We start from the raw sequence: 10,329 nt of genomic DNA, 5'->3' as shown, positions 1-10,329 counted from the left end.
GGAATATCCTAACAAGTATATGACAAAAAATTACCAAATAATATTAAATCGATGCTTTCCTCTTAAGAAAAAAAAGCGTTTGGTTCTTGAAAACAAATGACTCTCCACTCATCTAGTAGGGGCCATAGTGACAAAAGTTAAAAACGGCAAAATATCGTTTTTCAAAAAACTCGCAAGAATTTGAAAATTTTCATAAATCTCATGTTTTTTTGGCAAAATATCAGCAATAAAAAACTAAATTAAAAAATATAAAAAAATAATTTTATAAGAAAATATTAATAAAAATACATGGTTTTTCCAGATAAATAGCTGTTTATAACGTAAATATCATGTTTAAATCGTGGTATTTATGTTCTTTCATAAATCTCGCGATAAATTGCTGTTTTAAACTTTCAGGCAATTCCTCACGATATTATTGCAATATTTGCATAAATCTCGCGATATTTGTTACTATGGTACTAGGGGCAGCTCGAAAGCGACACCAAGTTGAAGGAATGTCATGAGTTTAAAAATCTATGAGTGCACATTCCTTCCCACAAGGCTACATTTGGGGTGTACCCTTTTGGTAGGGTTACAAATAGTTCGGGTTTCGGATCGGGAGTGGGTTTGATTGGGATCTGAGACAGCCAAAATTTTCAAAATCACCATCCCATATCCTAACAGTTTGCAGCCTTGCTCTTTTGTGAGCAGTGACCCGGGCAATGTCAGAATGGATATCGGCCTGGATCTATTTTCAAAACAATTCATAGAATCAAACCATTCAGACTCTGAACCGAATCGATCTAAATTAACCAATTTTTAACCATCAGATGACACGTGTCAGTAAAATGCTAACATAATGTTAAACAATATAAAAATAAATAAATCTGTTTTTAAAAAAATAAGCATTAAAAAAAGCCAAGAATCAACTCATGACCCATGAATCCAAACATGCAGCACAAGCCCCGGAGGGGTTTGGCATAGTGGGGCTTAGGCAGCTAGGCGGGCGATCAAGGTTCAAATCTCATGAGCGTCGACGACTCTACCTAAACAAGAGAGGTAAGCCCACGGAGTTTTACGCTGTCAGGTCAGTGGTACTAATTACGGCAGGTAGGCAGAGTCAGCGCAGCTAGGTCTGAGCACAAATAATATGGTGACCCATTTTCGTGAGGTGTCAAAGGGTTGGGTATGACCCCATACCAACCTATACCTATACCGGGTCCAATAGGTTTGGAGTTTGGTAATAAAGAAGGATGTTTGACTAAGAATCAGATTAGACAATAAGATTCGATTAGTATATGAAGTTAGGTATGGTTACTGAAATTTTATATAAAAGCTTGTTTTTGTTTTATTTTTTTTATGGGATCCAGTATTATCATATATATATTTTAGATTAGGATTCAAACTTACCTCCTCGGATCTGAATCCAGATCCGGATTCACTGAAGAAGGCATTCAGATTACATTTCGGATTCGGATCTGGAAAGATCCGCCGGAATCTTCTTTAGGTTTTTTTTTTGTGGACGAAAAGAAAGTTTAACGAAAAAATGCCTCCTTCCGTCTTAGCTGATCCTTTGCGTCCATTTTGGTAATTTCACGTTGACAGAATTAAAGACCCTCTCTCTCTCTCTCTATCTCTCTCTGGTTTGCCTTTCTTCTTCCTCCCTCCTTTTCTCCTCTCCCTCTCTCTCTCTCTCTCTCTCTCTCTGCAACGAAACCCTCGCTCCCGTAGATTTTCCTTTTTCGCAAAGTCCCAATTTGGTCCTTCGTCCTCCTCACACCTGCGGTGCGGAGGCGTCCCCTGAGAAGGACGCCCTTAAGGTGCAGATCCGGGTGTTGCTCAATCTAGGGTTAGGGTTTCGTTCTTCCGCGAACCGGGGAGAGAAGCCATGGGTGGAGACGGCGAGTCGACAGCGTTGGCTAGCGGTGCTTCCGGCGATGACGGCGGCGGCATCGTCGTCAACATCCGGTGCTCCAACGGCTCCAAGTTCTCGGTGCGGGCGGATTTGGGATCCACTGTCGCCGCCTTCAAATCGGTCGTGGCGAAGAGCTGTGAGATCCCGGTGGATCAGCAGCGGCTCATCTACAAGGGGCGGATTCTCAAGGACGATCAGATCCTGGAGAGCTACGGTACTCGCTGCATCCCTTTCGGTTTTTTGGGGTTTGATTGACGGTTGCCTGATCGCTTAATTTTCTTAAAAAAATAGTGTCCGATCATGATTTTCTTTTGTTTTTTTTTGCTATATTTGATGCTAGATTGTTCCTTTTCTTTTTCGTTCATTCATTCTTTTATCGTGAATTTAGGAGATAATTTGTTGCATGACGCGTGTCGTGACTCAATTTCCGAATATTTTAAGTGTCAAGATCTGTGCTTTAAGGCATACCTTTTCACAATTAAATTGTTATATGTTTCTGCAAAGTTACGTTCTTTGGAGCCTATTAAAAAAGTTTTCTGTTTTTTCGGAAAATTTCATCATGTGATTACGTGTGTAGTTGTTGTTATTATATCATCTGGTAGTTTTGCACCGAATTGTTTAGTTTTCTTTGGTTATTTTCATGAGTATGCAGTTTATGGTTTCTGCTTGTCTTCAGTTTTCCATATTAGCTTATGATTTCTTCTAGCGCGTTGCATTGTTGGTCCTTCATTTTTTTCTCTTCTACCCTTCTTTCGAAGTCTCGTGAATTGAATGACTATATTAAGAGACTCAACAATTTTATGAGTTGGGCATTGAGTATTGACTTGGTACCCGTTGCCCTCTGTGTCATCGATAGGGATAGGGTCCTCATTTTGTTTGTGTTCTCGAACCTAATCATCATTTTATGGTATACTTAGGAAGAGAAACATCACTCTTAAATGTCTTCTCTCACTCAATTAGTATAGTTAAGGCTACCCGGTATGGATAAATTGGATTCTGTTGAGCTATTTGGTGGACCTGGCTTCATGCATATGTCCCAGACTTACCAAATTTATGCTTGAATCTGGCACTGCGGTTTTTTGATGTAACGGTTTTGTTTGTACTCTGTATAAATTTTTGAGAAAGAATTAATTGGTGATAGTGAGTTTTGATGTTCACCATGGCATCATTTATTCTCCATCTTCTTTGTCTTTTATCTGAGTTCTTATAGATTTTCTGTGTAATCAATAATATTTTTTCGGTTTTAGTTATTTGTGCTCATGGTATCAACTCCTTTAGTTAGTTTTAACACAAATTCAGATGGCTATGATTGAAAATGTGTTAGACTAAGTAGCATTCTTTAATTTAATCCCTTGGTTTCTGCTTGCAAATTTTCCAAAGGGTATCTGTGGTATGTTATCATGGTTATGCATGCTTGAAACTTCTCAATGAACCATCTATGTGTGGAGAGGCATGCCGGTGAGAAGTGGTGAGTTGTGCCTATATCTTTACCTTCATGTCGGATTGCAGCTCCGATTATGACCTTCATTCCTAATTTCATTGAGGTTCCTTCTCAAGGTCCCAAAAAATCTTAGCGATAGGTGGTATCTTTCATGTTTATTGTAATCAAAATCACCTTTCTTATAGATATGACCTTTTTGCCCTTCTCAGCTTTAACCAAGAAGATGAGGAGGTTGGATGGGGCAGCACAGTAGGAAATAAAAAAACAAGAATTATCTAAGGAGAGGTTGCATGCTAAAACATGAAAGGGGCTTGTATATCCATTTGATGGTTGAGCTTGTCATTGGTTTCCTACTTCAAGAATATTTCTATATAATTGTATCTCTGGTAGGTTTGTAAGTAAGGAGATTTGTGTATCCAAGCTTCCATTACAGTATGCAATTACAAAGTGTGTTTCCTGTGTGCAAGTGTGTTGATAGTTTCACATATGTGACACAGTGTCAGACTATGGTCCTTTTACTTCACACGCATGCTTGGATGGCCACTTGCATGTGACCGGTTTTCCTTAAAAGGTTTCCTGTTCTCAGATAATACTTGTTTCATGTGTTCGAACTTGGAGTTGCGATGCATGGCAAGATGGTGGTTTGGCAATTGGAGCATCTCCATGGCAATGTGACGACACTAAGATTTTTTTTTCTTTTTAATGGACATGCACTTCATTATTTGAGGAGGGAGAGCCAAACTTGTTACTTTGAACACCATGAAGATGCAACCTTGTATAGAGGCATGTAAAATATACTCTCTTTATGAATTTGAATGAATACAAAAGCCACTAGAACGTGTGTAAAACTGGGTATCACTACAGTAAAATTATCTCATAGTTACCTGTCAGGGTTAAATGGAAAATGTGGTTGCAGAAAATTTGGGATGCTAGAAACATACATTCACAGACAAATATTTTTTAATATCATTTAACACGGGTTATTCCTGACCAAAAGAACTACCTTTTTTTTTAATCCAAGACATCATCTAATACCATCACTTGGCTTGTGTGAACCCTTTGAAGTTTTTTCCTAATTAGGATCACATTCAGGTGGTTTTTGTATTCTGGTTAGACTATATATCCTGAAAGCATTTTCACCAGGTTGTAAGTGTGATTCCCATCATCATGCTTTCCAAAAAAGTTGGAAGCAGTAGCACACTTCTTTTTTATGTTTTGGGGCGTGGGAAAGGTATTTGTCCTTGTATTTGAAGCATCCTTCTCTGATATGAGAAGCTCACTTGTGTTCTTTTAGGAAGTGAACTCCCAAACGTGGAAACCTTTTGCAGTGAAGAATTTCAGATTGGCCTCCTCAATGTTTCCCTGTTTCTCTTTTTGTTTGATTCCTGGTAGTTTTCCTGTTTGCTTCTTCCGTCTGCTTCCTATGGATTAAGTTCACGCGAATATGCCTGTGGTTGTATCTAGGTGGACCAAAGCAAGGCTCATGCTGGTCCATGTCCAATCCAATCCAATTCAATCATCCAGTTCTTTAGGGCCTGATAGATCGGTGTTAGGTTTGTATGGGCTGATGTAATAGACCCGGGTATGGTTACTCGTTGGAGATCGATTGGCAGGCTGCAGCTCATGATCCTTCAATCATATGTATGTGATGGCTAGTCTGAATCTTTGCAACAACTCTTAGCAGTCCAGAGTGTTTTTTCATGTTTCATATGATGTGATGGTTATAGTTTGGGACACTGCAGATAGTTTTTCCATGTTCAATTGCGAATGACCTTGGATATGGTTGTTTGGATCAGACCATAGCCAACCTGTGGACACCTGCAAAAGATCTGATTGCAGATTATTGCTGCTGTTTTTTCGCTTGTTAGGGCATTCCTTGAATCTGTCCTTTGTGGCTTATGCCCACTGTTGATTGGTCTACTAAATGCTCCTTTTGTATCTGTTGACCTTTGTAGGGGTTACACTTCATTCTCACTACTATATGAATCATACCATGTGCTTTGAAATCTATTAACTTTGTGATGTTCTTACTATACGTGTGCTTGTTCACATCCAAAGCTTCTAGTACATCATAGTAATCTTCCTATAATTACATGATATGTTTGTTGATTTGGCAGGGCACAATCACCACGAATACTACCTCCAACAATTTCATTTTTTCAGGATATCCATCCTTGTATTGCATATGAATTTATAAAATGCCATGTATAATTGGTCCATAATTCGAAGTTACAAACTTTTGTTTGTGCATCTAATTACATGGTACACACACGTCAAGGTTTTTGCTTACTGGGTTGCTTTTTACAAGCTTCTTTGTCATGGTTTCTTTATAATATGCTATGTCTGACACAGTGACACTTCTGTTAATTGCTGGCAGGTTTGCAAGCTGATCACACTGTTCATCTGGTTCATGGCTTTGCAGCACCTTCAGCAGCTAATACCACCAATACTTCCAATAATAGTGTTTCAAATAATGGCACTCAGGGTTCAACAAGGGGGATTGATTCTGTTGATAGCGGAGGACTTGGTGGGATGGGTCTCGGGGGCTTGTTGTTCCCAGGAGTTGGAGCCAATAGGCTTGGTGGAGATGGAGCATCTGGTTTGTTTGGAACTGGATTTCCGGAGTTTGAACATGTTCAGCAACAGCTTACTCAGAACCCTGACATGATGAGGGAAATAATGAATATGCCTGTCATACAGAATCTTATGAACAACCCTGATTTAATGCGTAACTTAATCACGAGCAACCCCCAAATGCGTGAAATAATAGACAGGAATCCGGACCTTGCTCATATACTCAATGATCCTAGCACACTTCGACAAACCCTGGAAGCTGCACGAAATCCTGAACTGATGCGTGAGATGATGCGTAATACTGACAGGGCTATGAGCAATATTGAATCTTCTCCTGAAGGATTCAACATGCTGAGGCGCATGTATGAAACTGTTCAAGAGCCACTTTTAAATGCAACAACTATGACAGGAGATGGTGGAAATGATCTTGGGTCAAACCCTTTTGCTGCTCTGCTGGGGAACCAAGGAGCAAACCAGGCAAGTGATCGATCTCTTAATGCTTCAACCACTGGGTCAGAAGCTACAACTGGGTCTCCCGCACCAAACAGCAACCCACTTCCTAATCCTTGGAGTAATGCTTGCAAGCTTTATCCCTTCTGTGCAACTCTTTCTTTCTTTCCTTTTTGTGCATGTGTGCATGCGTCCGTGTCTTCTGGTTGTGGACATGGATCTTCAGCTTTTATAACATTTTATTTATTTAGTTTTATTATCTTCTTTAAGCAAATACAGCAGCTGGAGGTGCCCAGACAAACAATGCACCTGCAAGGACTGGGTCTGTATTGGATGCTAGGACACCTGGGTCAACTGGGCTTGGTTTGCCAGAACTTGATCGGATGCTTGGTGGCTTTTCTGATTCCTCAATTTTGAATCAAGTGATGCAAAATCCTGCTGTTTCACAGATAATGCAAAGCCTTCTTTCTAACCCTCAGTATATGAACCAGGTAAAACACCAGTTATTTTTTATTGAGTTAATTTAAGTCCTCAGAATGAAAACATTTTTTAGTTGCTGTGTTTCTAGATTCTTGGTTTTAATCCCCAGCTCCGCAATCTTTTGGACTCCAATACCCAGTTTAGAGAGATGATGCAAAACCCAGAGTTCCTTCGTCAACTTACTTCTCCTGAGACCTTGCAGGTAATTTCATGCGATTGATGCTTTTATCTTGTTTGGGGATCCTGATATTCATGGAATATCTGCATTTTGTGCAGCAATTTATGTCATTTCAACCAACACTTTTGTCTCAACTCAGTCGTCAACAGACAAACCAGTAAGCTCTATTTTTTTATTATTATAGTTAAAATTTGCTGTAGCAAAAAAGTGATTGTCTCCATCTCCATACCAACTGTCATTAACTAAGATTTATCTCTTGTTTGGAATTCTCCAGTAAATTTCTATTTTAGCTAGAGAGAACGTTTTCTGTCCTGTCCCAGAAAAAAGAGAGAATCTATGCTAGCTCAAGTGGCACAATTCCCCATTCCTTTAGCCTACTCCCCCACTCTTTTGTCTGTGTTTTTGATCCAGGATTGATAGGATTTGGTTCTATGTGTTGTTTTATTGTTAGGCTTTCTCAGAATAGAGGATTTTTATTAGCTACTATCTTGGAATTTCTCGTTGGAAAAAGAACCAGGATTAGTTCTGTTACATTGGTTGTTGGCTTGTAAAAAGACTATCCTATGGATATGAATACATTTAGTCTGTGTGTTTTTCCTGCCTCCTGCTGGTAGAATTTGCTAGGTTTTTTGAATCAGACATGCCAAGTGGCCATAATGTTGCTGATTGCATTGAGCTGTATGCTGCCTACTTTCAGGGAACAAGGAACTGGTGGTGGTGCTGGTGCTGGTGCTGGTACTCCCAACAATCGGAACCTGGATTTGTTGATGAGCATGTTTGGAGGACTTGGGGGTGGTGGCCTGAACGTTCCCAACACATCTGATGGTTTGATCTCTCTCTCTCTCTCTCTCTCTCTCTCTCTCCACTGAAAGGTTCTTGTTTCTATATTACAGTGCCTCCAGAGCAACTTTATGCAACTCAGCTGTCTCAGCTTCAAGAGATGGGCTTCTTTGACACCCAGGAGAACATTCGAGCACTCACTGCGACGCGGGGGAATGTTAGTGCAGCTGTTGAGCGCCTCCTGGGGAATCTCGGTTAGTGGGTCTATCGCAAAGTAATGGCATTTTAAATAACTACTCTGCTTCTCTGTTGCCTGTGACATTTAGTCAGTTCCTCATCGACCCATCCATCTATACCTGGTTGGGAAATACACCTTGAAGGCAGCAAAACTTGCACACATCTGGATTTCTTTTTTGCGCATGAAAATAAGTACATCACTATAGAGCTGTGAACAATATGATGTAGCTGTGATTCATTAACCGACCCTCCCTCTGCGGGCATCTGAAGATCACCTATGCTGTAAATACAAAGACTTTGGGAGGCACTTGGGTCGGTTGATGGAATTATTGGTATAGATAAAATTGTAAGCACTCATATTTTGTGGTGAATATTAATTTGTCATGGAGTTGATAAATTATTCTGAACTGTTTATGATAATGTTTTGCTCCATCTCAGTTTTCTTTTCATTTTTTATTTGGATGGGAGATAAAAGTTACACGATCTTGTTGGTAACCTGAGCTGCTGAGACAGTTTTTCGGCATTTGTTTTACCTTTATATTCTGGTCTGTGTGATGTAACATGAACAAAATGAACCGCTGTTTCATTTACATGGAGTAGTCGGCGGTGAGGCTGTCATGGTTCTGCTTTCACAGCCGCAAATATAGGTGATATGCAGAAATAGTTACAAATTTATCTTGACATGCTAAAAGAATGGTAAAATCATGTACGTGTGATATTCTCAAGGCATTACTCACTATGTCACAATTTTTTCGTTGCGATAATATCACAATATTAAAGCATCCTTTTATAATTTCTATTTCTTAACTTTATGTTTTTATGTCTATTTCAATTGTTAGGAATTGGTGTTGGATTAAAATTTTTAAAATCTTATTCCAATATTTCCCCAAAACATTTTTTTTTCTGGATGGGCATTTATTCAATTTTTGAAAGTATTGTATGTGCTGATATTTCCCCTAAAAAAGTTTCTAAATTTGTCATGAGATTTCCCCTTGCCGTGAAAGCTTGGTGCTGAGATTTGTGAATTGACATTGATTAGTGGTTTTTTGGGCATTATGCAGGACGGTGAATTCCTCAACCTAGTTATCTAGTGTTTGACTTGATTTATTTGTTTCATTTCCCTCTGGTAGGTGTCTTTGGACTTCCATTTTTGAATTATCTAGTGTAGGGATGCAAGTGGGCTGCCTTAAAGTCTTGGTGCAAAGCCATTTGTATTTCTGCCTCGGATTTGGTTATGGGATTAAAATTCTTTGGTTCACATTCTGCTCCCGAGATAAGGAAAAACCATCATGTGACCAACCAGGTTTGTGTTTTAAGCTCTGTTTTGGGAGTATTGGGCTGCCAAGCTGCTACGACAGTGATCGTAAGCACGGAAGACAGAACCAGCGCCGCTAGGTTTCTGATCCTGGGGGTAGTTTCTGTGTAAATATAAAAAATAAGCTCTGTTTTGGGCGCTGGTACTTGGCAATGAAATGTTGAATCCTAGATATGTGAAATCAATGATTGGTTTAGGTTGTAACAGTTTTAAGCTGATCGGAAACACCCAAAGCATTTTTATCAGATTCCAGCCAGTTAAATGGCATTTCCCATCTTAGGCTATTTGGATGAATGTTGTGGTGGATGTCTAGTTGAAAACAAACACAATTAGGCCTTCTTGCCTGAGCCGTCGTGTAACGGTGCAATGGTCTGCCTCCCCTTCCATCTCTAACAACAAATCCAATGTGCTTGATAACAAATGGATGTCTGATCATCGATTAACCTAAACCAAAAAATCAATTCCACACTGATTTAAAACTCTGTTAAAAGAATCTTCATCGAAGGTGGACTGAGGCTGCAAACCAAATCAAAAACCGACCAAGATGCCCCAGATGAAGCGATCAATCTGATAAAAAATTCATAACAAAAAAAAAAGCCCCAAGACTGATCAAACAATGAAAAAACTCAAAAATTATGAACCAAAGAGAGGATGTGGGTGTTGAGATTTTGTCAAAAATCTCTGAAGGTGGTAGACGAAACACGAAAACAGGAGGTTTTGCGTTGTCCAAATCACATCCCATTGCTAATTCCCAAACAGCTGAGGGCATTGGGGCTTTCCAGAAATCCCTCTTGGGTGTCTTATTGGTATGTCTGACAGTTGTTACTGAAAAGCTTCAGACTAGGGGTTGAATGTAGGGCTGTCAATGGGACTGGTTTGTATCATGTACCCGGCCCAATTCGAACCTGAATTTCCGGGTATGGGCATAAAAAAGTGCCGACCTGAAAATTATTCAGATCTACCCGAGCCCAACCCGAGTA

General features: G+C 39.6%; 1 protein-coding gene across 5 annotated transcripts; it reads left to right on the top strand.

Moving 5' to 3' along the window:
• Positions 1–1,612: 1,612 nt before the first annotated feature.
• On the top strand, positions 1,613–9,616 carry LOC149817679 (ubiquitin domain-containing protein DSK2a-like). Of its 5 annotated transcripts, none has more exons than XM_089984188.1 (8): positions 1,613–2,108; positions 5,713–6,480; positions 6,630–6,850; positions 6,928–7,041; positions 7,116–7,174; positions 7,715–7,842; positions 7,911–8,051; positions 9,096–9,616. In XM_089984188.1, the coding sequence occupies exons 1-8, from the start codon at positions 1,868–1,870 to the stop codon at positions 9,101–9,103; spliced, it is 1,680 nt and encodes a 559-aa protein (XP_089840314.1). In that variant the 5' UTR covers positions 1,613–1,867; the 3' UTR covers positions 9,104–9,616. The 5 variants fall into 5 exon arrangements, with proteins under 5 accessions (XP_089840314.1, XP_089840315.1, XP_089840317.1 ...); XM_089984190.1 differs by having other exon boundaries at positions 1,635–2,108; positions 6,639–6,850; XM_089984192.1 differs by having other exon boundaries at positions 1,635–2,108; positions 6,979–7,041.
• Positions 9,617–10,329: the final 713 nt, after the last annotated feature.

This window comes from Nuphar pumila, chromosome 13 (assembly GCF_984573655.1).
Source record: "Nuphar pumila chromosome 13, dmNupPumi1.hap1.1, whole genome shotgun sequence".
Taxonomy (NCBI): domain Eukaryota; kingdom Viridiplantae; phylum Streptophyta; class Magnoliopsida; order Nymphaeales; family Nymphaeaceae; genus Nuphar; species Nuphar pumila.
Note: the sequence above shows the minus strand (reverse complement) of the source record. Positions and strands in the feature narration are given on the sequence as shown.